The 26,323-nt window shown below is 45.3% G+C and overlaps 1 protein-coding gene across 2 annotated transcripts; it reads left to right on the top strand.

Moving 5' to 3' along the window:
* Positions 1-26,323, top strand: cltcl1 (clathrin, heavy chain-like 1). Of its 2 annotated transcripts, XM_076099148.1 has the most exons (32): positions 1-42; positions 7,074-7,281; positions 8,800-9,068; positions 10,443-10,604; positions 10,869-10,982; positions 11,072-11,245; positions 11,369-11,566; positions 12,222-12,422; positions 12,538-12,690; positions 12,931-13,053; positions 13,547-13,684; positions 13,770-13,934; positions 14,110-14,290; positions 14,456-14,619; positions 14,751-14,876; positions 14,983-15,125; positions 15,983-16,217; positions 16,310-16,432; positions 16,581-16,726; positions 16,837-17,020; positions 17,813-18,005; positions 18,114-18,271; positions 18,496-18,660; positions 19,536-19,811; positions 20,074-20,223; positions 20,307-20,438; positions 20,554-20,664; positions 21,433-21,603; positions 21,811-22,032; positions 25,032-25,114; positions 25,362-25,365; positions 26,204-26,323. In XM_076099148.1, exons 1-32 carry the CDS (start codon positions 1-3, stop codon positions 26,321-26,323), a joined length of 5,034 nt encoding a protein of 1,677 aa, XP_075955263.1. The 2 variants fall into 2 exon arrangements, with proteins under 2 accessions (XP_075955263.1, XP_075955264.1); XM_076099149.1 differs by lacking the exon at positions 25,362-25,365 and having other exon boundaries at positions 25,032-25,110; positions 26,199-26,323.

Here is a 26,323-nt window from a genome sequence, read left to right as displayed (position 1 = left end):
ATGGCTCAGATACTGCCGATACGATTTCAGGAACATCTGCAGGTAAGCAGAGACGAAAGAGAGAGACGGGGGGAAAAAGCCCTATGAAAATTAATTTCAGCTCATTTCTTTTTTTTTTTTTGCGCAGCATGTGACGCGCGCGCGCGCGCGGCACATGGCACACACGCACACATACACACACACACACACACGTGTCGCATTTAAAGGGAATCTGAAATAGGGCTGCCGGGGGGTTGGTGCTCAATATAGCTAAGGCCTAGTTTTCCTTTGCCCGGCCAGATGATGACTTGTACAAAATAAATAAAAAAGATCCAGTCAGATCGTATACAGCAGCAGCTCCAATGCGGACCGGGGCGTGCGTGTGTGTGTGTGTGTGCGTTGATACGCCGCAGTCCCCCCCCTCCCCCCCGATTCAAGTGGAAAAACGCCGCTGTCTCGTTCAATCCGCTCCGGTGCAAACTGCGGCGTCTTGACAACTGAGCTCAGCTGTTCTCGGTAACATTGTAACCGTGAACCCGGATGGCACTCGCGCTCCCAGCTTCGGTGGCTACCATGTTGTTGTCATGTCCTGCAGCGACCATGTTCACGACTTTGTAACCTTCAACAACGACAAGAAGTGTGAAGAGGCATATTCATTTATTTACAACAGTTGAATAACTTCCGTAATCTGCATCACTCCGCTGTAATGCCAGCCGATAAAAAAACACCTTATTTGATCAAAGTGTCGATGCCGCAATAACCCAAACCCCATATATGAAATTAAAGTGTCATATTACAGCATCTATATCAGAATCAGCCTTATTGGCCATGTATGCGCACACATGCAAGGACTTTCAATGTACATACACAGAAATAGACGAATAAACAAAAACAAAGTAGAACAGAGGTAAGGTATTGAACTACTATGTACACATATAAATATATATATATAAAGTGTATATTTATGAACATAAAACACAACAATGACAATGAAATGGAGATAAAAGTGCAATGATACAGAGTGCAATGGTGCTTGAGTACATATGGAAAGATTGTCACAGGATACGTTATGTACATAGGATAGGTGGAAAATGTATAGATATATAGAATATAGGCACCGATTGTTGCACATGGATTTGTTTCTGACACTATGACTGATGGGTGACGGCCAGTGGAAAGAAGCTGTTCTGGTGTCTGGTGGTTTTGGCTCACAGCTATTGATTTGGATGTGTCTCCCTGCTCCACTTGTTTTGTATATTTTCATGCCAGAGGAGCATATTGTGCAGCTTCAAAATGATCAGCATCAACATGACAGAGCTGTAAAAAAAAACTGCAGTGACAACAAAATAAATAACCACACACAAAATGCCCCCCCTGTTACAGTCTGTGACAGAAAGGGGGAAACAAACAGCCACTTATTTGGGTCTTCTGTGGAGGAACTATTTCCACTATGCCCCCCCCCCCCCCCTTTTCTTTTTAAACCTCTGGTTTGGTCTTTGATAATCGTCCCACAGCAGCAGCCCCCACAGTGCTCGGTGTCTTGCAGCCAGAGGAGAAAAGTTTTGTGACGCACCCCCCCTCGACCTCTTCTCGTCTGTAGCCTGTTGTTATGGTAACAGCAGGCAGTGAAATGGCCTTTCACGAGAAAAAAAAACAAAAAACAGAGCCCACCCCCCCCCACACACACACACACTCTGTGTGCTTCCCTTCCTCTGGCCGGTAGCCCCACTTTCGCCAGCCAAAGGTCCTTTATCCTCCAAAAAAACGGTGTTGGCCAACAGAGCCTGAAGGCCACGGGGCTGCTCTCCTCTCTGACAGGCCTGTTGTTGATTTGCTGATGGAGGAGGGCAGCTCGGAACCTGGCGATGTCTGGGTTATGAGTTCACGTTGCTCTCAACGGCACATACCTTTCCCTTACACATCTCCTAAGAGACCCCCACCCGACCGCCTCGAGACAGTGATAAGCAGCCTTCTGCTTCTACGTTCTACCTTTACCATGAAATCCCAGGTCGGCCCCCTAGTCGTATCCCTCTGTGAATCAAGGTGGCTCCAGCAGAGTCAAAAAAATGCTTGGAATTTGCGAACCCAGGACTTTGGGCCTCAAGTTGTTTAGCTTTCTTTTTTTTCTGTCTCTCTCTCTTGGCCTGGTATTTACAGCTCAGTGTCTGCAGTCTGGGCCGGTTGCTCAGGAGTGTAACACGGACTCAGGTTTTTCAAGATGAGGCACCGGCATGAGATCAAGAGCGAACCCCCGACGTGTCCGAAACATCTCGGCCTCGATACAGTTCTCTAACACGGAAGATGCGATTGATTTTTCTCCCTCCAGTTCAGTAGCTGTGTCATTAACGCCGTGTGAAGTCTCTCATCCACCGTCACTCTTTGTCTCCCTCCCTCGTTTACGTCGCTGTGATTTATGATCCGGGGTCCAGGCCGTGAGTCAAAGTTCACCATCAGCTGACCAAACGGCCCGGGGCCCTATAGTTGAGTGTGTGCGGAGCAGGAACGTAAGCTACATAATTTCGCCGCGGCCTCCAGATGATTGATTATGTCGGTGGCAAGATGTAAGAATAGTCTGTTTGATCATGAAAGTGCCAAAGGGAGAGTCGTTTGCAGCTTATGTGGCTCCGGCCCTATACGTACCAAAACAATGTCCTGCAGCTCTGAAGAGCCTTGAACATTGTCCCGTCTAGTTGAGTCTAGCAGAGTCCAACCTTGCTGCTCTGCGGCCGTTTTGCTGCCGTATCCGTGATGATGAGATGACGCCGCCACGTCAAGCGGATGTGATGGGCAGATATGGTAAGCGGGCTCTATTAAAGTCCGGCAAATCACATCAGGAGGGAAAGCAGGATGACATGAGCGGCCCTAACAGGACACATCTGCAACCGTGGCGGTGGCTGGCGGGGATGAAGAAGCGTCTGTTTTCAGTCACCAAAAGTGACTCACAAAAACAGCAGTCAGTCACGCGAGACAATACGCACATTGTGTCTCTCTCTGCAATGTGAAATTAGTCTCATGCTGTTAAAGCTGCAATAACTGGACTGTACTGGTGGTTTTGCAGATTATTTTCTAGATGATTCAACTTGTTAAAATACGCATTATAATAAATACCGTAGTACCGACAATATTTGGTTATTGTCATGAACAGTGTCCCAAATATGTTTGCATCCAAAGGACATTGTAGCACCAGCTAGCGAATTAAGAAAAACAAAAAACAGTAAATCTCTTACTGACTCGGGAAAAGATGATGAACTTATTAAATATGTCCAAATCTAAACTGAAAGAGAAAAAAGCTGGATTATTGCTTTTCATGTCTCCACCTCTTTCGCCGTTGTGATATTTTTTTACTTTTTTATTTGGACCCAACAGTCTAAAATCCAAAGATTTTCAGTTTACTGATTTCTGTTTTATTTGGGCCTCTTGAAGGCAGCACAAACGAGTTGTAAACACCACCACTGACATATTATCACTAGGGATGGTGTTTTATCGATACTGCTTATCGGTTTCGGTTCCTCATCGATGCTCTTATGGGTTCTTTTTGATTGTTTTGTGAGCAAAAAAGACAATTAATTAAGAAAAAAATCAACATTGCTTTATTCTTCTTGTATGTAAACAAAGTCTTTTTTTTAAGCAGTTCCAACATCTAAAAAATACATTCGCAGCTAAACGATTACCTAAGTGATTAGCTTCCATGTATTAGCCCATTCTTATCATCAAACTCCGTATGGCGCCACTAACATGACCTGCAGTGGACGAGGACGGACGGCTGCTCGCCGACAGAGCAGGGAACTGTGCCTTTCTGCGGATTCATGTTGTGCTTATTCTCCGAATGTTTCAGTAAACGGTACGCTGGCATTCATTTTTTTTAAATGAGCTGAATGCTGCTTTGAAACGCTGCATAGAGCAGAGTGGGAGCTGCAGAGCTGAGCGATAATTACCTGTGGGTTTGTCACTAGGAGCGACTTTCATATAAATATTCATTCGATCCAATGTTAGCAGAGAATATTGATTAGAGCAGCCGTACGGTTTTCATTATCATCTACAGTATATTATAGGCTACACACACACACACACACACACACACACACAACCCTGTACCTACAGCTCGTGTAAGGAAGTGCCAAGTAGCTGCAGGCCTCCCTATTTAATTGCGCTTGCATAATCTCTTTTCCCCGTGAACCCAAAACTCCTTCAGCTGCTGATGCGACGCGTCAGTCCCTCGGCATCGCATCCACCCGGGCTATGACTCACCAAAATACCGTCAGCGCTGTGTCATCAGCTAAGTCCTGCTGCTCTTGTTTACTGGGATGTGTAATTTTTTGTGAATGTTAATCTCAGCTGTTGAGGGAAGAGGACTTCTAGGAGTGTGTGTGTGTGTTTTCCTAGAGGCACCTTGTGTAGCTGAAGTGTGATTTTTAGTCTGGAATGTTCTACTGAGAAGGAGTACGGGGGAGGGGGGGGTGTTCTTCCGGTGAGTCAGTTGCCCCACCCTGAGCTGAAGATTGCCTAAGGCCTGTGTTACTGGAACCGCGCTGTACAGACATCCCGCCCTCCTTCATATCTCATAAGAGCTACATTCATCACTCCGGCTTCTCTCCTCACACCAAGCCTCCCTTTCGTTTTAGGCAGCGATGCTGGACTGTGTCTCGAGCTCCCCCTTTCACTCCCGTGCTTATCTCCCCCCCCCCCCCCTCCCCACTATATCTATTGTGGTTTCCCTCCCCTCCCCTCCCCTTCCTCGCCCAGAGATAGTTCTGGCAGTCTCCAGGAGATGCAGCATATGGCTCCAGTCCTCCCTCAGGTCTTCTCTGTGGCCTTTTTAAGAAGCCTTAATCTCGTACGTCCCCCAAAACACCCACAAAACCAACTACACATTGAGTTGCAGCTAAGTGGTTGGTTTATGTATAATAATAATAATTTTATTTAGGATGCACTTTCAAAAAACTCAGACACTTTACAAAGGGGATAAAATAGAGAGAAATAATAAAAAAATATATATACACATTACAGAAATAGGCAATTGGTTCGAGGTTAAAAGCAGACTTGAAAGGTGTGTTTTAAGTCAAATCATGTAAAACGACCCAAATGGAACTATTATTCTCATCATTGATTGATCTGCCAAATACTTATGTAAGAATAAGTGAAAAACACCCATCAGTTTCACAGAAAGCAAGACGAAGTCTTTAAATAGTTAATTGTGTTAGTCCAATGGTTCAAAATCCAAATGTATTTAATTTAGATTAGAAGCAGCAATTCTTCACATTTCAGAAGCCGAAAGCTTCTAAGATAGGGTTTTTGCTTGAGGAACAACTTAAGCAATCAACAAAAATTTACATATATTGCTTTAGTTTTCTGTCAATCAACTAATCTTTTTCAGCTTTAAACTGATTTTTGAAGAAACAAATTGTGTTATGCAGTACATGCATACAGCAGAAGTTTGCAGAACAATACAATGATGGTATCATTCCATTGCAGCGTGCTTCAGTTAAACGTTTAGACATGATAATAACAATTAAGTTGCATCGGCGGCTGCTGAACACAGGGTTGGATGAGAGTTTGTGTGGGTCATAAAAACAGAAAACAATGAGTTAAAAGAGGATAAAAAATGCAACCAGTGTAATTTAAAAAAATGTAATTTCTCGGACATGAATAATGTAGAAAAGAGCTTCTTTCATCGCGACCCCTCTGTCGACCCCCTCCGACTGATGATGATGACATCCTTCCTGCTGCATCCTTCCTGTTATGTAGATGCTTTAAATGGCTCAGCGGTCGGGATCCGTCCTGCTCCAACCTGCCAACTGAGAGATAGTACAGTCCTTGTGATGAGCGTAAGGATTCCTTTCCGCTTGCCTCAGACTGCATAATGCAGTCAGTTCAGTCGTTCAGAGTGGGAGAGAGAGGGAGAGAGAGAGAGAGAGCATGTTTTCGGTCTGGTCAGTTTGACACAAATGTGCACAATGATTCCTCTGTTCAGCGTCCGTTTACCATGGTGGAGCCTTTTTTTTACGTCCGTTAGTTCTGCTGAGATTTGACGCAGCAGAAAAACTGACGTCAGCGTCTGAGGCGTTGTTGTTACACCTGGGGACTTCTTCTCTTTAGAAAAGTAAATATGCTGAATAGCATACTGGGATCTGTTGACGGTGCTTTATTTAAAAACGGATTCAAATGTGTCCATTGGTTTTTGGTGGATCTCTATTCCTGATTTTCTTTCATGTAGTTCCAGACTGCTTTCGGCTGAATGATGATCTAGCGTATAATTAAACTTCCTCGCAGCTGGCTGGCTCACATAATGACGAGTAACTGCAGCGTCAGGCTTTGCTGAAATAAAGTGACGCCCCACTTTTGAATTGGGATGTGATGATGGTTACGATAGGAAGAAAAAACAAACATCCGTCATCAGACATAGTTCCCAAAATACTTCAGTAAATTCAGGAGATTATTAGCGGCTATAATAAGAGTGAGAGTTAACGTCCCGTGTGGCCACGCTTGTTCCCACCGCTCCAGCATTTAAGAATCTCCCTGGAAAAGCTGGAGCAGACCTGCTGCTATTTTAAATCCAAACACAGTTTGGCTCCGTGCAGTCTTTTCTTTGACTTTGCAAGGCAAATGTCAGCTGCTGCTATTTATGTTTCCCCACTGCTCTTCTTTTCTTTCTTTTTTGTTGTCGTGATGAAGGCGGGACTCCTTCAGTGGTCTTAAAGCTCTGTTAAGTTGGAATATTCCACTATTAGCTGAGTTTTTACTTTTAGTCCAAATAAAGGGAAACTAATGGCACACTGTAATGGAGAAGTCTTGTATGCTTTTATTCATTTAACATGTTTTGGTTCAAGCACCAATAAAACTATGAGTCAAATACCAGCTCATCCTTTTCTAATGACGATCAGGTAACACTCTCCCTATTTAGAATCGAATGTATAATGTCGCTGTAAGCGGATACATGCATGTATTTGTCAGTCATTAAGGTGCAATTGTCGACAAAAACATGAATAAACTCTCAGAATGTACATTTATCCTGCTGACAACTACATTCTAGTGTGTTACGTCACCCTATCTGGGTAAAGATTCTCATTACTGTTTTTGTTGTTGTACATTTCCAGTTGCAGAACATGGGCGTGAACCCAGCCAACATCGGGTTCAGCTATCTGACCATGGAGTCGGACAAGTTCATCTGCATCAGGGAGAAGGTGGGTGAGCAGAACCAGGTGGTGATCGTGGACATGTCCGACCCCACCAACCCGATCAGGAGACCCATCTCTGCCGACAGTGCCATCATGAACCCGGCCAGCAAGGTCATCGCCCTGAAAGGTGAGCGGGAGATAGACGCGTGGCGGCACAACCGTTTAAAAAAAAAAATAATCAGTTGGCTGGTAATATTAGTGGCTTCGTGCCAAGCGACGAGGTCATTATTGCCGTTCAAAATCCCAGGGTGAAGTCTACGTGGCGTTGGCACTGTCCATCTCTCCCTAGTTCTAACAGATTTACTGGCATTGCTGTGCAACGACTGATGCTCTGTCGATGCTGTAAATATGTAGCGCGCACTCCCTTTTATTGCCCGGATGTACTAAATTTGGCGTGCCAAACCGATTTTCTGCCACAGATTCTTGCCCTTGGAGCACAAACACAAGCGCTGATCAGGATGATTTGCCTATAATGCTTCTCTGACCCCCCCCCCCCCCCCCCCCCCCCCCCCCCCCACACACACTTGCCCTTTCCCCTCTGGACTGTCTCGTTCTTAACTGATTGACACTTTGCTTTTCTCTCCCTTGCTTTCTGTCCTCACTCAGACGGTGAGTTGCTTTTCCGTCTGTCTGCTCTGTCGTGATGATACAGTGGCCATGTGTCTCTCATAACCCCCCCCCCCCCCCCCCCCCCCCCGCATGTGATACCGTCAGTGTGCTCATGGCGTTCACCTCAATCACTTATTTCCTCCCGTTTCTTTTTCGTTCCTCGTGTGTTTGTTAGTCAATGGAGGTCGTGGCTGGTCCTGTGACGGCATTCTAGAGCACAGAATCATTATTACGGCAATCATTATCTCTCCAAGTTTAGTCAGTTTAGCATGAGGACCTTCTTGGAGCTAGTGCAGGGCAATATGAAGGAAATCAAATAACGCAATATATATTTTTTTAGGGCAATTTCTTTTTTTTGTAAGCTTGACTATTGGTGCTTTCACAAAACATTTACACAATTAGATTTTTAATGGATAATAATCAGTAATGTAGATATAATGACTAAGTGGGTAAAAGCAAATGATTAGCACAGCTAGAACAGTTTGGTAAATTCCGAAAATTACCTCATTTTTCTGTAAAGCAGCCTTCAAAACCAGGAAAAACAAATTATTTTACGGTATTACGATATCTCAAACGATATCTAGTCTCGCATAATGTCGATATAACGCCCAGCCCTTCTTGAAGATGCTGTCAACTTCCTGTAGTCAGAGGTCAGTTGCAACCAGGAAGTGTCAGCCATATTTCCTCGGTTATATGGTTATAGTTATAAAACACCCATAACCAGAAAAACAAAAATTTGACTTTCTCTGTTCTCTCGTGGTGTCCAGCTATGCAGAGTTTTTTTTTTTTATCAGCCCAGTTTGTGAGATATTTGTGTATGACAATTCCTATGTATGTAGATAAAACAAACCATCTCAAACCTTCACAAATTCATGTACACGCCTGTTGAAATGTTTATTAAAAGGCTTTCATTTACATTATTTCATTATTCATGCAAACCATTGTTCTAATAAATGAAGATAAAAAAGGTTGAATGCCGTTTTTCCCGCTGCCGGTTGGTCTCATGTCTGCTCTCCGTCTCCTTACCTCCCCTCAGCCGCCAAGACGCTGCAGATCTTCAACATTGAGATGAAGAGCAAGGTGAAGGCGCACACCATGACAGAGGAGGTCATGTTCTGGAAGTGGATCTCGATAAACACCGTCGCCTTGGTGACGGACACGGCCGTCTTTCACTGGAGCATGGAGGGGGATTCCCAGCCCGCCAAAGTATTCGATCGGCACGCCAGTCTGGTGGGGTGTCAGATCATCAACTACAGAACTGACGAGCAACAGAAGTGGCTGCTACTGATAGGGATTTCTGCACAGGTATGAAAACATGTTTACTCATGCCTCACGCTGTAGAGGTGCTCATGACAGAAGCATATCTTTGAAAGGAATTAGCATGATTTATCACTGTCCCTCTGATCCCTTATTTACAGCGTCATAGGACATAAAAAGTCCACTCTAAGATCTATTTCTGTTTTGTCTCTCTGTCCACAATAATCCTGCATTTTTACACCCAAAAACATAGTTCTAAAAAAGACTTTCCAGTGTGGATACATGCAGAAATACCAGCCTGGAGAAAACGGAGCTTTTTGAAAAAAGGGAGAATCAAGTGGGTTGGCGGCGGTGTGATGTTAAGTGTGAGCTAGCCTAGACTGAAAAGCAGAAAGGGACTGAACAAATGTTTAGCAGTGACATTAATGACATGATGGTGTCAAGAGTGATTTTATTGGTTGCACTCTGAAAAAGGAGGAGGAAGAAGAAGACATTCACCCATTGTTTTCATCTGAAAGAAATAGTTTTGGAACTTCTGGATCCAGAAGGTAAAGCCTAGCTTAGCATTAAGAATGGAAATGTGGGATGAATGGCTAGCCTGGCTCAGTTCAAGGCATAGACCGTATATAGAGTGAACCACGTCACCCATTGCTTTGTCGACTGCCGTTTTGAAGCCTTGAGTTCGTCTTTTTGTCCAATCTTGGTTTTTGGCCGTCGCCATCTTGGCTTTTTGCAACCAGAAGTGACACGAGAGGGCGGTGCTAAGTAGAACCGAACATGGACAAAGGCAACCAGAAATGTTACAATAAACTTTCCTGAACTGAAAACGCACTGAAAGGGTTAAAGTTCAAAAACAAAAACATGGACAACTCCAAGACCGGACAACTCGCGGTAGTAACCTGTCAATCACAAGGTAGCCCCGCCCTAAAGCATACTCTGCTGTATGGTCTATCTGACTCTAAATGGACCATCATTTACTAGATGAACATCATGCTGTATTGAAGAAGACTTGAAACTAGAGATTGAGACCATAAACTCATGTTTACAATGTTTACTGAGGGAATAACTCAAGAGAGAAGTAGAGTCATTTTCTCATAGACTTCTATACAATCGCTTTTCTTTTTTCAATCACCTGCTGGTCATTAGGAAGAATGCAAATTTAAGGCACTTCCCCTTTGTCTTCACATTTCAGAACCGGAGGTTGCCGCCTGGGTTCAAGGGTACGAAAAAAGGCCCACAGGCACCTCTAAAGCTGACTAATTGAGTTAGCCAGATTTCAGGCTAGAAAATCGATCTTGTCTAACTCTTGGCAAGCAAGCGAATAAGCGTATTTCCCAAAATATAAAACTTTTCCTCTGTAGTGTTATCAATGCATCAATGATTTCTCCCCCTCTTTGTTTTCGTCTCTTTTTGCGCCTGCAGCAAAACCGCGTGGTCGGGGCCATGCAGCTGTATTCCGTTGACAGGAAAGTGTCCCAGCCCATCGAGGGCCACGCCGCTGCCTTCGGGGAGTTCAAAGTGGAGGGAAATGCCAAACCCTCCACCCTCTTCTGTTTTGCCGTGCGCTCACAGGCCGGGGGAAAGGTGAGGGCCCCTGGATTGAAGACAAAGATCTCATGATGCTATCGCAGTGTATTTAGTCTCTGAACAAAGAGCGTGTGATGTGCAAAATAGTTAAGATCATAGGTAAAACAACCTTTGTGCTACATGCCTCTCGGTCTCCAAAATAGCTCAACAAAGAGTTTATTAGTGTGCATTGTCTACCCTCTTCGTGTTTACATTTGCTTTACTGTGAGTAGGCTGCCCACCTACTGGGGTCAGTTCTTTATGTGGGCTTTCTTCTTCCAGTTGCACATCATTGAAGTTGGTCAGCCAGCTGCAGGAAACCAGCCATTTGCTAAGAAAGCAGTGGATGTGTTCTTCCCCCCAGAGGCCCAGACAGACTTTCCTGTAGCTATGCAGGTGAGGAAGGACTCCCCCCGTGCTACTTCATGGTTTTTGTGGGAAACTAAGGGGTGACAGCTGATAACATCTCTGATCATTCTCCCCAGATTGGCAATAAGCACGGCGTCATATATTTGATCACAAAGTACGGTTACATTCACCTGTACGACCTGGAGTCTGGAGTGTGCATCTACATGAACCGAATCAGTGCAGAGACCATCTTTGTAACCGCCCCACATGAAGCCACCTCGGGAATTATCGGGGTCAACAAGAAGGGACAGGTGAGAAATGGGCCATAAGTAATTATTTTTATTTACATATTTTATACAACATAAGTAATAGCTCTGCTTATGATGTATTTTATGAAAACCGATCCGAGGTATTGATATATATATTCTTTCCAGGTATTGTCGGTGTGTGTTGAGGAGGAAAACATTGTCAACTATGCGACCAACGTCCTGCAGAACCCCGATCTGGCCTTGAGGATGGCTGTGAGGTCCAACCTGGCTGGGGCTGAGGAGATTTTTGCCAGGAAGTTCAACACTCTGTTTTCCCAGGGGAGTTACTCAGAGGCCGCAAAGGTCGCTGCATCGGCACCCAAGGTACGCCCGTGTTTACCGCTGCGTCGTACCGATTACGCATCCAAATATGTACTAGAAGCACTGGCAAAAAGGCATTCTTACAGTTGTACACCAGTTCTTACCCAATGATTCTTAAGCTTTGTTTATACTCGCCGCGGTGGAGCCGGCGCGAGGCGATCATGTCACAATTAGTTCACTTTAGAAACAGGAGGTCTTAAAAATCTATATTTGAGTAAATATTTTGCAGCCAAATCCAATTATTTACTTTTATAATGCATAAGATACTTCACTTGTTTCTTTACAGGGCTTGTATAAAGCGATAAAGTAGTCCATGAATATGAGATATGAGTTTACAGATAATCACAATCCCTCCTCTGCATTGTGGAGAATAATGCAACGGATAGAGCATAAACGCCTCCGTTCATGCTCGGAGCTCGCACGCCGTCTGCGGAGGCGAGTATAAACAAAGCTTTAGTTTTAGGTGATTATACACTCGTGAAAACATAGTTATGAATACTGCATTTCTGCCAATAGATCGTCCATAAATGCTACACACCGGCCCTTTTAATGTGGATCAAGTTGTCGAGTATCTATCCGGTGATGATTTAGAAACTATACCAGTTACGCCCGCTGGGATTCAGTGTTAAATGATCCTGGCCGTCATTCCTCCGCTCAGGGTATCCTGCGGACAGCAGAGACCATCCGTAAATTCCAGAGCGTCCCGGCCCAGCCGGGCCAGGCCTCGCCGCTGTTGCAGTACTTCGGTATTCTGCTGGACCAGGGCCAGCTCAACAAGTTTGAGTCTCTGGAGCTGTGCCGGCCCGTCCTGCAGCAGGGGCGCAAGCAGCTGCTGGAGAAATGGCTGAAGGAGGACAAGGTAGGACCAGGGGGAGAGGGGATTAGAGCAACGTAACCTATAAATGCTGCTCACCAAATGTAATCTCAACTACTAACTATTAGTTACCGTGATTGTGTGTGTGTGTGTGTTGCAGCTGGAGTGCTCGGAGGAGCTGGGGGACCTGGTGAAGGCCTCGGACCCCACCCTGGCTCTTAGCGTGTACCTCAGAGCTAACATCCCCAGCAAGGTCATCCAGTGCTTCGCCGAGACCGGCCAGTTCCAGAAGATAGTGCTGTACGCTAAAAAGGTCAAAGCAGCTCAAAGGCCTTCACTTCTCCACTTCCTCACGCAAGGAAACCATATTTATTCGATGCACGTTTAACTCGTAACACATGTGGAGACACACTAGGATTAAGTGGAAACATATTGTGGTAAAACGTTTACTGTAAAGTTTGTATGTCGAGTGCAGAACATCATACGAGGTTTCTTTGAGTGAATTTGTTGTTCCTGAGTTGCGTTTACATCCGCGTTTACGGTGCTTTTGTAGGTGGACTTTGCCCCAGACTGGGTGTTTCTGCTGAGGAATGTGATGCGCGTCAACCCAGACCAGGGACTGCAGTTCGCCCAGATGCTGGTCCAGGATGAGGAGCCGCTGGCCAACATCAACCAGGTAACGCGCGCACGGACACGAACGCCTCGCTCCCTTCGAGATATGCGATGATGTCTGTGCATTCACTCCCCTCACGCCTGCACGCAAACACACACATAAAGTGCCCAGTGTGGGAGCCTCCGTCTGTGTTATTCCAGATGTGCCAGCAATGCCAGGAATCCACTGAGTCAGTGAATCCCCCCCCCCCCCACCCCCACCCCCAACCTTTTTTTAAAAGCCACATCATTGCTCTGCTCAGTCCACATCTCCAACCGGAGGACTTGATGCTCCTTAAAGTCACCGCCCATTTTTCACACGTCGTCAAATAAGAAAAGCTGAAACATCTGGCCACCGGGGCCTGTGGTCCTTAATGGCGTGCGACTCTAATCTCTCCGTGCGTGCTAACTCTATATCATGGTTCACAGATGGTAGGAATTTAAAAAAATCTTAGCCTTTCCACTTGTTTTTTCCTTACTTTTCATCCCTCTTTTTCCCCCCTCTTGCCCTTTGGTAGATCGTCGATGTGTTCATGGAGGGCAACCTGATCCAGCAGTGCACCTCCTTCCTCTTGGATGCTCTGAAGAACAACCGCCCAGCCGAGGGACACCTGCAGACCCGTCTGCTTGAGATGAACCTCATGCAAGCGCCCCAGGTGAACACTCAGACTTCCCTGTTTAGATTAAAGCAGCTTCACCTTTGGCTCAGACTTAAATGGGTGTTTCTTTTTCTTTTTTCAGGTTGCAGATGCGATCCTGGGCAACCAGATGTTCACCCACTATGACCGCGCCCATGTTGCCCAGCTATGCGAGAAGGCGGGGCTGCTGCAGAGAGCTCTGGAGCACTACACCGACCAGTACGACATCAAGCGGGCCGTGGTGCACACACACCTGCTCAACCCAGAGGTACGCCCTGTGGACGTCGCTCTGTCGGGAGCAGCCACCTTTTGCTCCTTTTTTATTTTTTTTAATTTTTTTGACAATATATGGAAATACCTTTTGAGCCCCTCCTCCCTTCTTACCCCGCTGTCTCACTTTTTTCTTCTTTACTTTTCCTTTTTCTGACTCCTCCTCCTTTTAGTGGCTGGTGAACTTCTTCGGCTCTTTATCGGTGGAGGACTCCCTGGAGTGTCTGAGGGCCATGTTGTCGGCCAACATCAGGCAGAACCTGCAGCTGTGTGTCCAGGTAGCGTCCAAGTATCACGAGCAGCTGGGGACTCAGTCGTTAGTGGAGCTCTTTGAGTCCTTCAAGAGCTACGAGGGTAGGTGTCACCCGTAGGGGTTGTGGGGGATGCAGCTCTGGATCAAAGGAAAGAGAGAGTGTTAAATTTAGGCTTTACCTTAGCATAGATTGAGCTGACTTTTTGTGCTGTTTTTTCCCCCTCCCCTCCCCCCTCCCCCCTCCACCCCCACCATCTCTATTCAAGGCTTGTTTTACTTCCTTGGGTCGATTGTGAATTTCAGCCAGGAGCCCGACGTCCACTTCAAGTACATCCAGGCCGCCTGCAAAACCGGCCAGATCAAGGAAGTGGAGCGGATCTGCAGGGAGAGCAACTGTTACGACCCAGAGAGGGTGAAAAACTTCCTCAAGGTAAAAAAAAATAAGGATCCCCAGTGTGAACTATTTTGATCACTCAGCAGCATTTTTTGTGAGCTGTTAGCCATTCGAGCTGTTAGCCATTTGATACGGTTCAATCTTGCCTTCCTTCCTTCCCTTCGTAGGAGGCCAAGCTAACGGACCAGCTTCCTCTCATCATTGTGTGTGATCGCTTTGACTTCGTCCACGACCTGGTGCTCTACCTCTACCGCAACAACCTACAGAAATACATTGAAATCTACGTACAGAAAGTAGGAATCGAGACTTTATACATATCTGGTTACCGCTTAATAATCCAAGCCTCATATGGGCTGCGTGCTGAAATCTTCATTTTCGATTCGTTGCGCACGCATTCAGGTGAACCCCAGTCGTCTGCCGGTGGTGATAGGCGGTCTGTTGGACGTGGACTGTGCTGAGGACGTCATCAAGAACCTGATCATGGTGGTCCGAGGGCAGTTCTCCACCGACGAGCTGGTGGAGGAGGTGGAGAAGAGGAACAGGTGAGGCCAAGAGATAAACAACTTGCACTGCTATTTCTTTGTCACCTTGCATAGTTGCTCCTGTGTGTCTCATTAGATGCTGGTTGATAATTGTGCGTCACGGTGACATGGTACCTATTGTAAAAGCAGTCTTTACCCAGTGGGTGTTTAATTAAACCTCTTTAAAGAGATGTAGTGGCTATACTGACTGCGTTTACACTGCAAGACACAACAAAGTTTGTGGTGTGTTTTGAAGCGCTCCACGCCGTTCGTTTTTTCCAGAATGCACCAGCTGAAAGAAAACCAGTGAGTCCAAAAAATAAACGTCTCTTTAGCAATAACGCTCGAGGCGATCAACAGAAATAAAGTTAGAAGCAGAACTCTAGATATTTATTACGGCACCTGATGCCCGTAAACGACCGAACGCAGCGTCACGCAGAGCGGAGGACAAACCAAGGGGACTGAAATACGCAGATAAGCAAATCTGGAAAAATATTGTCATTTCTAGCACACGAATGTTGATTCTCTCTCTGGGCTTCTGGGCTTCCCGATTCCTCAATCACGCTCAGCAAATGTGCTCTTCCATATGGAGTGAAGCTGCTGTCACTGAAAAACCCCATTGTTCCAACTCTGTATGAAAGAGAGAGAACGTGAGCATGAGTACTTCCAGCATAGCATGACACTGCCGAACGCGCTACACTGCCACCTAATGTTGTGTGCGTTGCACTACAGTAAGAGTAAGAGTGAGATGACTGTACTCAGCATTCGAGAGCTTTCGTCATCGAACGTTGACGCGCGCGAGTTGAAAGATTCTTCTTAAATGCTGCATTTTCTGTGTGATTTTTAGCTGAGATGATGTTTCTCCATCATCCCCTCAGGTTAAAACTTCTGCTGTCGTGGCTGGAGTCCCGTATCCACGATGGATGCGAGGAGCCGGCCACCCACAACGCCCTAGCCAAGATCTACATCGACAGCAACAACACGCCCGAGCGCTTCCTGAAGGAGAACACGTTCTACGACAGCGCCGTGGTCGGGAAGTACTGCGAGAAGAGGGACCCCCACCTGGCCTGCGTGGCCTACGAGAGAGGACAGTGTGACCTGGATCTCATCAAAGTGCGTATATTGATCGCGTTATGATCATTTGCGTCGTTCGAAACGCGGAGGAGGATCTGATCTCGTTCTTTCTTTCTGTTTTTTCTTCTCAGGTGTGCAACGATAACTCTTTATTCAAGAGCGAGGCTCGCTATCTGGTGCGACGGAAAGATGCAGAGCTCTGGGCGAACGTGTTAGAAGAAAACAACCCCTTCAGAAGACAACTCATCGACCAGGTTAGGTGTCCTGAAGTGATGCACTCATCTCAGAAGTAACATGCTAAAAATGGACTCCTACTGTACCCCGTTTCTGACAGTGCAGGCTGTGAATGAGCGCTATTTTTTCTTTCACAATCTTTACTTTTTGTATTCCATCTCACCTCAGGTGGTGCAGACGGCGCTGTCAGAGACCCAGGATCCAGAGGAGGTGTCCGTCACAGTCAAGGCCTTCATGACCGCGGACCTGCCCAACGAGCTGATCGAACTGCTGGAGAAGATTGTACTCGACAGCTCTGTCTTCAGTGAACACAGGTGCAGCACGACTTGCGGTGCCGCGTTAGGCACCACGGTGATTTAACCACAATTACTCTCCATCTTTTTTTCTTTAAATGATTCCTTCTGTTGCGGGTATTTTTCCACAGAAACCTCCAGAATCTGCTCATTTTGACCGCCATCAAGGCCGACCGCACTCGCGTGATGGAGTACATCAACAGGCTGGACAACTATGACGCTCCGGACATTGCTAACATCGCGATCAGCAACGAGCTCTTTGAGGAAGCCTTTGCCATTTTCAAGAAGTTTGACGTCAACACCTCGGCCATACAGGTGAGATTTAAAAAAACTGTGACCCTGATACAATCATTCAAGTTTCTGCTCAAGCTGAGTACTAATCAGAGTACTTCTTTTATTTGACATTCAATATTATAACATGAATATAAAAAGTTGCATTAATATGTGCATCAGTTATTTTTATGGTGACCCCACTCTAGCACAAGTTGCATTTTGAATTTGTTATCATCTCTTTCTTATTTTAAGGAATCTTTTCACCGATACAGTTTTAGTAAAGGATTTATAATTGTCCTCAAAGTTCAGTGCGTGCCGTATTGATCGATATATCAACTGATTTCCTCCTGCTGCGGAGCCTTGCCAGCTGTGCCTACATGTACCAGGATGCATTGCACGTGATGGATAAACAAAATAAACTCGGGAAATGCAGATGAAGGAAATATTCTTACACCTAAACAGAAAAAAATCCACCATCTGAATTCAAGTTTCTCTTTTACACCGAACTAAGTGAGTTAGGGGCACCGCCATTCGGTGTTTGCGCAGCAGCTCAGGTTCTGGAGGTGAGAAGGACGTTTTTGAGCAGCATTGCGCCCCACAGCTACCAAAGCTGAAGTAGCACTCTGTAGTCCTGCCGTATACCAAGTACATCACCATCACCGTTACTGGTATACGGAAGAACAACACAGAATAGGCACAGAAACTGTCGGCAATTGATGCCGCAGGTTCCATCGGTGCATCTCTCTTCAAAACTTTTGTTAAACTTACTTTTATTTCCTGGTGTTGTGTCTCATTGTGAGGGCCCTATTCTGTCCCGCTCTCTCCATTCCCCAGGTACTGATAGAGCACATAGGGAACTTGGACCGCGCCTACGAGTTCGCGGAGCGCTGCAACGAGCCCGCGGTGTGGAGCCAGCTGGCCCGAGCTCAGCTGCAGAGGGACCTGGTCAAGGAGGCCATCGACTCGTACATCAAAGCCGTCGACCCCTCGGCGTACATGGAGGTGGTCAATGCGGCCAGCAAGAACGGTAAGCCTCTTGCTCCATTTTAGCAATGGCCAGCAAGATGGCTGGTTATCTGTCTTGCGCGGTTGATCCGGGGTGATTTTAAAGGTGTCGCCTTTTTTTTTTTTTCAGATAACTGGGAAGACTTGGTCAAGTTCCTCCAGATGGCTCGAAAGAAAGCGAGAGAGTCGTACGTGGAGACGGAGCTGATCTTTGCTTTGGCTAAAACGAACCGTCTGGCCGAGCTGGAGGAGTTTGTCAACGGGCCCAACAATGCTCACATACAACAGGTAAAGGAAACTGTGTGTGTGTGTGTGTGTGTGTGTGTGTGTGTGTGTGTGTGTGTGTGTGTGTGTGTGTGTGTGTGTGTGTGTGTGTGTGTGTGTGTGTGTGTGTGTGTGTGTGTGTGTGTGTGTGTGTGTGTGTGTGTGTGTGTGTGTGTGCGCGCGCGCGTGCGAGAAGAGGGCTGTGTTGCCGTAGCGGAGGGTGTCATTTCTTTCCTGTCCCTCTCCAGGTGGGCGATAGGTGTTATGACGAGGGGATGCACGAGGCAGCCAAGCTCTTGTACAACAACGTGTCCAACTTTGCGCGCCTCGCGTCAACACTGGTCCACCTCGGGGAGTACCAGGCGGCCGTGGACAGCGCCCGGAAAGCCAACAGCACGCGGACGTGGAAGGAGGTAACGGGCACATAAAACACCTTCTAGTATATTCTAAGATGAATTAGTATGGTACTGTATGGGCTTGTCTAATTTGAGCACCTCACCATTACGAATTACACAATTATTTTGGGGAGCATGACACGAGCCTTGTTTCTGTACTTACTCTGTTACCAGTTTGTGTACGTAATTACTGCCGGGAAAACTGACATATCTGACTTGGCCTTCAATAATACAACAACACCTGGAAAAGTAAACAAACATGTATACCTCATATACAGACTGTATATAAGAAGCCGACGTAGTCGTCGTGACGTCATCCATTGGTTTGTGGACTGACATTTGAAGCCTTGAATTCGACCATTTTGCCGTCACCATCTTGGAATACGGCCGTCTAAATGAACATCATACTGTATTGAAGAAGACTTCAAACTAGAGATTGAGACCATAAACTCATGTTATGAAACTGTTCGGAACAGGGTCTGTATCTCTAAAACTAGGCAACTTGCACTAAAACAATCTAGATTGATAAATAACTCCACAGGTAAGGGAAAACATGATTTTGGGGTGAACTGTCCCTTTAAGGGGATGAAATGCAGTTAGGTGGTATAATGCCATATTGACTACCATAGTATATTTTTCACTCTCAAATGACCAACTCTGCACACATAAAACTGAGTTTTCCTATCAAGTTGTAAACATCCCGCATCATGTGAACAAGCCACAGTAGCTCTGTGGCTCATGGGAGATGCAGTTTTTGAATGCTAGCAAACTAAGCAGCTTTTATATTTGATTGGTGTTTTTTTTTTTTTACAATCTAGCATAATTGTAGTTTGTCATTTATACAAATCTGGACAGAAGATTTCAGGAGTGTCCTCTCTCGCCCCAATCATCAGGTGTGTTTCGCGTGCGTGGACGGCAAGGAGTTTCGGCTGGCACAAATCTGCGGCCTCCACATAGTGATCCACGCCGACGAGCTGGAGGACCTGATCAGCTACTATCAGGACCGCGGGTACTTCGAGGAGCTCATCGCCCTGCTGGAGGCCGCGCTGGGTCTGGAGCGGGCCCACATGGGCATGTTCACCGAGCTCGCCATCCTATACTCAAAGTTCAAACCTCAGAAGATGAGGGAGCACCTGGAGCTCTTCTGGTCCAGAGTCAACATCCCAAAGGTAGAAACTGTCGGTGTATGTGTGTTTCAAAACAATGCCGTCTTTTGTTATTAATCAAATTCGTTTTTTGGCTTGAAGCAGTTCTCAAAAGTGCCTCCCTAGACCATCGGGATTGGTTTAAAGAAGTACAAACAAAGTACAATGTCACGTTTTACCCCAAGAACTAAATCTGAGTCCAGGAACTTAACCAAACAAAACGTGACTGGCGGTCACGAATGAGGGCCTCAGTGTGACATTGTTCTTGGTTCTCTGTGTTCACCAGGTCCTTCGGGCAGCAGAGCAGTCTCATTTATGGGCAGAGCTGGTTTTCCTCTATGATAAATACGAGGAGTTTGACAACGCCGCCATCACAATGATGTCTCACGCGACGGATGCGTGGAAAGAAGGGCCGTTCAAGGACATTATTGCGAAGGTGAACAAGTGTTCGTGACTGATCATTTTTTACACATCTTTTGCGTTTTGTGATCTTTTATATGTATCATTATTTCTCCTCAGGTTGCCAATGTGGAGTTGTACTACAAATCTCTTTCCTTCTACCTGGAATACAAACCCCTGTTACTGAACGACCTGCTGACCATCCTGTCCCCGCGGCTGGACCACAGCCGAGCTGTCACCTTCTTCAGCAAGGTAACGGGCGGCGAGGTCAAACCACTGTCGACCAAACCCTCTGAGTTTCTCTTTACATTCAGTATGCAGTGGCACACGGGGTTGACGCGATCGGCGGTTGTTTTTGCTCAACCAGATGAACCAGCTGAAGGTGGTGAAGCCTTACCTGAGGTCCGTCCAGAATCACAACAACATGTCGGTCAACGAAGCCCTCAACAACCTGCTGACGGAGGAGGAAGACTACCAGGTCTCTCAGCCATGTCACTGATGTTGATAATTATCTTGCCTATTTCCCCCCCCCCCCCCCCCCCCCCCGCGTAGTGTAGATTTGAGGGGCACTTTTGAAATGGTAAATTGATATAGCAATAATTATACCAGGCGGAAACCTCCGGTTCTGCCGAGTGAAGCCAACGGGGAAGTACCTTAAACTAGCATTATATCTACTGACCAGCAGGGGGCGACTCCTAAAAGAAGTCTGATTGTATAGAAGTCTATGAGAAAATGACTCTACTTCTCACTTGATTTATTCCCTCAGTCAACATCAACATTGTAAACATGAGTTTATGGTCTCAATCTCTAGTTTCAAGTCTTCTTCAATACAGCATGATGTTCATTTTGTAGTTTATGGTTCATTTAGGGTCAAATAGACCATAAAGCAACGTATGCTTTAAGGCGGGGCTACCTTGTGATTGACAGGTCCTTTCAATCTTCTAGACTTCTATACAATCTATTCTCACACCAGAGGAGTCGCCCCCCCCCCCCTGCTGGCCATTAGAAAGAATGTATGTTTAAGTCACTTCCGCATTGGCTTCACTCGCCAGAGCCGGAGGTTGCCGCCTGGTGACGTCACAGTGACCACGTCCACTTCTAATACACGTCTATGAAATATACCCAGCTTCTGCCGCCACTAGGTGGCACTGCTGAGGTCCAGTTCCAAGAAACTTAACTGTTTCAGCCATTCCTCTTCTCACCTTTTTTTTGGTCCGTGATGTGACGCTGCGTGTGTTATCCACAGGGCCTGAGAGCATCCATCGATGCCTATGACAACTTCGACACCATCGGCCTGGCGCAGAGGTTGGAGAAACACGAGCTTATTGAGTTCAGACGCATCGCCGCTTACCTTTACAAGGGCAACAACCGCTGGAGACAGAGCGTGGAGCTCTGCAAGAAGGACAAGCTCTACAAGGTAGGACAAGAAAAACCCTCTTAAGTGACAATATTTGAGCCAAGCTCTCACATTTACCTCCATGTTCCTGTAGATGGCGCTGTTTGTTTGTTTGTATACAGTTAATGGAGATCCTCTAGATGCAAGGAGAGAAGCCGCCTCTGCACAGAAATGATTGTTTAGACGGGCTCTAATGATGAATTAAATACGCTTTCCACCTTTTCCCAGGATGCCATGCTCTACGCCGCAGAGTCCAAGGATGCCGAGCTGGCAGAGACTCTGCTTCAGTGGTTCCTGGAGGAAGGCAGGAAGGAGTGCTTCGCCGCCTGCCTGTTCGCCTCCTACGACCTGCTGCACCCCGACGTGGTGCTGGAGCTGGCCTGGAGGCACAACATCATGGACTTCGCCATGCCGTACTTCATCCAGGTCATGAGAGAGTACCTGACGAAGGTGAGCACTCCACTGGAGACCAATGCGAAGACTCAGTTTAGTTTCTGTTTAAACGTTAAAAAGTTGTTTTTAATAATTTGATATTATTTTAGGGGGGGGAAATTGAGAATTTTTACTGTGTTCTGAAGCTGGTTTATTTTTCTTAGATTGTTAAATTTCCTGTAGCGACCTGTCCCGACAGGTGAGAGGTAGACAATAGTCTCCTGGAGGTATTTAAAAAGAACTGGTCATACAGGGAGTTTTAGTTTAGGCTCTCTTAAGTAACGCTAGTTAAGCATTTTCTTTCGCAGTGTACTCCCTCTGGTCTAAATAGTGCTGACCTGCAGACATGTGAGGTCACTTGAGGTCATCTCTTTGGCTTCTCTTCCAGGTTGATGAGTTTGCAGCGAAGGTGACGGTCTCTGGCCCTCTTTTTTTATATGTGTCTCTTAAGTGTCCTGTCTGTGTTGTTTTTCTGTCATTGTAACTCATCCCTGAGGTTTCTGACGCGGGAACCTTAAAGCATGGACCGTAGGGCTGAGAGCGCGGCCCCCGACTCGCTCCGGCCTCGGAGAGCTGCGGTGGTCCGTGCAGGCTTTTGCTCCGCTTCAGCAGCAACACGTGTTTTTTAAACTCATTTTAAAGTTTGTCGGCCCGGAGGAGGTTTTTCTAAACTATCTACCTGGGGAGCCTCGTAGTGTCGTTGGCACAGGCAAAACCTACATTTTCTCATCTTTTGGAGAGAAAAAAAAGCTTTCCAGCAGCGAAACAAACAAATTCATGAAAATACAAAGAAAGTTTGCAAAAATACAGTAAGAGGAAATATCTTATTGTCTTCTTTCGAGCTAATTAGAGATGTGAAGTTCATGACTATTAAAGATTTAAAGCTGCTGGTGCGAGATTAAAATCATTCGACATCTGCACTAGTTTGGTTAAGAAGTGTTTTTTTTTTTCTATAGACTTTCTGGCATCGCATGACTGGTGATTTTCACTGTGTCCAGGAGGTAGTCTCAGCCCGGTCGACCGCTGTTGTTGACGGCTGGAGCCAAAGCCTGCACTCCATACCGGTCCTTCAGGATTAGTCTGTCCTGACCTAACAGATCCCTCTCACCCTCTAACTCCTCTCTCCTGGGGCTGCATCGAGTGTCAAGTGGCATTTTTAAGAATTCTGACTATTTCAGTTTTGGTACAATGTAGTATAATATAAGAATCACAGTGAGCGAGCCACTCTAAAACTTGTTAGATGCATCCCCATGTTTCCATCTCCTGGTTAACACGTTTTAGTTTCAGACATTTTAACTGTTAGATCAGCGCAGGGCTAGAAACACTAAGTGACGGTCACAGAGTCTCCTTTCCTCAGTCTCTGGGTCGGTGCATTAAAATCACATCTATTTCTATTAGATGATGACTGTTTATTTACACATATACAGAAAAAAGTGCTTTACAGGTGCTGTTTAACCATTTCACTCCTCTGTCCAAATTTTTCTTTTCTTCATTTCTCGAAAATAGGACTCAACCGAAATTCTACATTAAAATTTTTTTTTTATTCCACATTGATTTAGCAGAACCATTGTTTTAATTCACCTCCACTTACATCCGAAACCTTTTTTTTAATTTTTTTATTACATCTGCACATTGAAGCACAATGCCCCGATGATTTCTTTGCACTTAGTGTCTTGGGAAAAAAATTGGCACTCCGACCGACTCACTGCGCAAACACTGTGCGCCTGGAGAAGATGAGCTTCACCTGTGAGCTTCTGATGAGAATGAAAAATACGCTCAGCAAAAGTCTGTCAGGAGGGGCCGCTGCTGCTGACGGGATGCATGTGGAAGCGGTGACTGTCATAGTTCTAGATATGAGACTGTTGACTGTGAATGGCTGGAAACGTAGCATCGGCATCTATATAGGCATGAATAACTTCTCCTTCACTTAATACACAATTTAATATTCCTTTAACCTGCAATCCTGCTGTAGTTTTACTCTGAAAGGGTCAGTTCACCACCCCCCCCAGAAAAACCCTAAAAAAAACTAAAACAACCCCCCCACCCCAGTGGTATCTAACCATGATGTAGTTGTAGTTTTTTTTTAGCTCATTGGTGTGAATCAGCTATTAATTCTAATGCTCAAAGCATTTAAAAAGTGAACTTTTAGAAACTCAAAAAGCAGTGATGATCTTGTTATGTTTGATAATCCACAGAGCTTGTTGTCAACAGTTTTCATTGGAACCTATTCTGTCGACAATGAGGTCTGTGAATTATTCGAAGGTGATGTTATTCTCTGTTTCTGACCCAGAGACTACAGATATATATTAGCATAAATAAAATAAATAAAATAGATAAAATAAATTAAATTAAATGGCATCGTATCTGGAAAGAGACATTGCTTTGGGGTTTTTGTTAAATGTAATTTTCCAGCATAAATGAAATTTGATTCTACTTTATTGAATTGGGGTGACAGTAGGAGTAGTAGTCTCAGCATGGTTAGATACCACTAGGGGATGAGGGGCTGCTTAGTTATTCTTTGTGATGGGTGTAAACGGGCCCTTTGATTGTTGACTTAACATTTATTTGTACTGGAAGCTGCATTAGAAATTAGACTCCGCTGCACTGCGGAGTGCTGTGTGTAGTTCTGTCTCTCAGGAGTGGGTATCTATAAATCTACAGAGTTAACCAGTCACATTGTTTGGTAGTCTAATGCTTTGCATCAAATATATTATAATGTAAAAAAAATTGGCAACACCATGATTACTGCATTGTAGGTGTCCAGCAAAAAATATTTTATTTAGAATAAAATATATATATATATATGATTTTTTTGGACAGCTGGCATTGTTTTATATCAAGTTACTAATGGGACTTTAAATTTTTTTTTAATTAATATTTAAAATCTTGGATTTAAATTTTTTTAACCGTCTGCAAAGTCGAGCACATGGGAGTTACGAGCTTTCCGCAGGATGCCTACAATGATTGTGTGCAAGCGACCCCCGTCTGATGCGTTCCCTTGTCTCTGTTGCCCTCAGGTGGACAAACTGGACGAGGCAGACAGCCAAAGGAAAACCGAAGAGGACGAAGTGACGGAGCCTCCGCCGATAGTGTTTGGTAAGTTTTCAGGCAGCACGTCACCCTGAGAGACGGGTGGTTGTGGTTTCGGCCTCCAGCTGTGTTGAGAGCTGTGTGGAAAATGGCTGTTGGTATTTAAATTCAACATTAACTAACAATGTACAGATTGGATGAAGGCAAAGAGCAGCTTCAACTTCAGTGTTGACAGATCAGATTCCAGTTTCCAGCCCACTCACGACTACTAACACCCGCCCAATTTAATAAAAGCCTAAGTCATAACTTTGCCAAAGACCTGTGGAAAACACATAGGTACACAAAGCTTCATATCTGCATCAAATACTACAATAAAATAATTAAGATAATTAGGCTAACACAACCCACAAAGAGTGCAGCCAGATCAAAACATACACTAATTCCCAATGGTGATGACGTCAGGGTTAATGATTGAATACAACTCATGTCAATCAAATATTTCTCAAAATTTAATGAGATAATTATAATGATAATGTGTAAGGGACAATAACTAAGTTATTTTGCATCTGTGTTTTTGATTATTAAATGAAAGCTTGTTTGATTATGTTGTATTTTTATAATATTTTACCAGCCCAACTTGATTGAAAGTAGCGCCAATTGGGGGGGAAACCAGTCCAATCTGGCAACCACTGGTCTACTTGTTGTAGTCGGACTTAAAGAAATTTTGGCCACACTCAGTTAGTATTTGGAAAAAAATAATATTGCTATTCAAAAGCAGAGAGAGAAAATGTGTAATTTACCAAAACAATGTTATGTTCATTTTTTTTGTACGCCCCAAAAAGAAAACACTCAATTTCCCTTTTTGCTTTCATTCATTTTATTTTATTTTTCAAATCTATTTTTACAGTTTACAATATTACTATTTGTGATGAAACCAGCAGCAACTGTGTTATTCAGTAGGGGCGTTTCTACTATGATCATTTCCAAAATCAGGACACACCTCTGCTGCCTGAAAGAGATTGGTTTTACATCACTATTAACGGTATTAACGGTCTCTTTGAGCAGCACGAACAAGAGTTAAGTTTTTGGTGAAAGACTGACATTAATGTAAATGTTCACCATTAGCATGTAACCTTGTGTGTTTGTGTGATCAGGCCAGCAGCTGATGTTGCCCCCCTCTCCTGCTCCGGTGGCTCCCCAGCCGGCGTACCCCGGCTACGGCTACCCCGCCGCCCCTGCCGGCTTCCCGGCTCAGCCCGCTTACGGCTTCAACATGTAA

Source organism: Anarhichas minor, unplaced genomic scaffold, assembly GCF_050575085.1.
Source record: "Anarhichas minor isolate MPS153535 unplaced genomic scaffold, ASM5057508v1 ptg000025l, whole genome shotgun sequence".
NCBI classification, from domain to species: Eukaryota; Metazoa; Chordata; class Actinopteri; order Perciformes; family Anarhichadidae; genus Anarhichas; species Anarhichas minor.
Note: the sequence above shows the minus strand (reverse complement) of the source record. Positions and strands in the feature narration are given on the sequence as shown.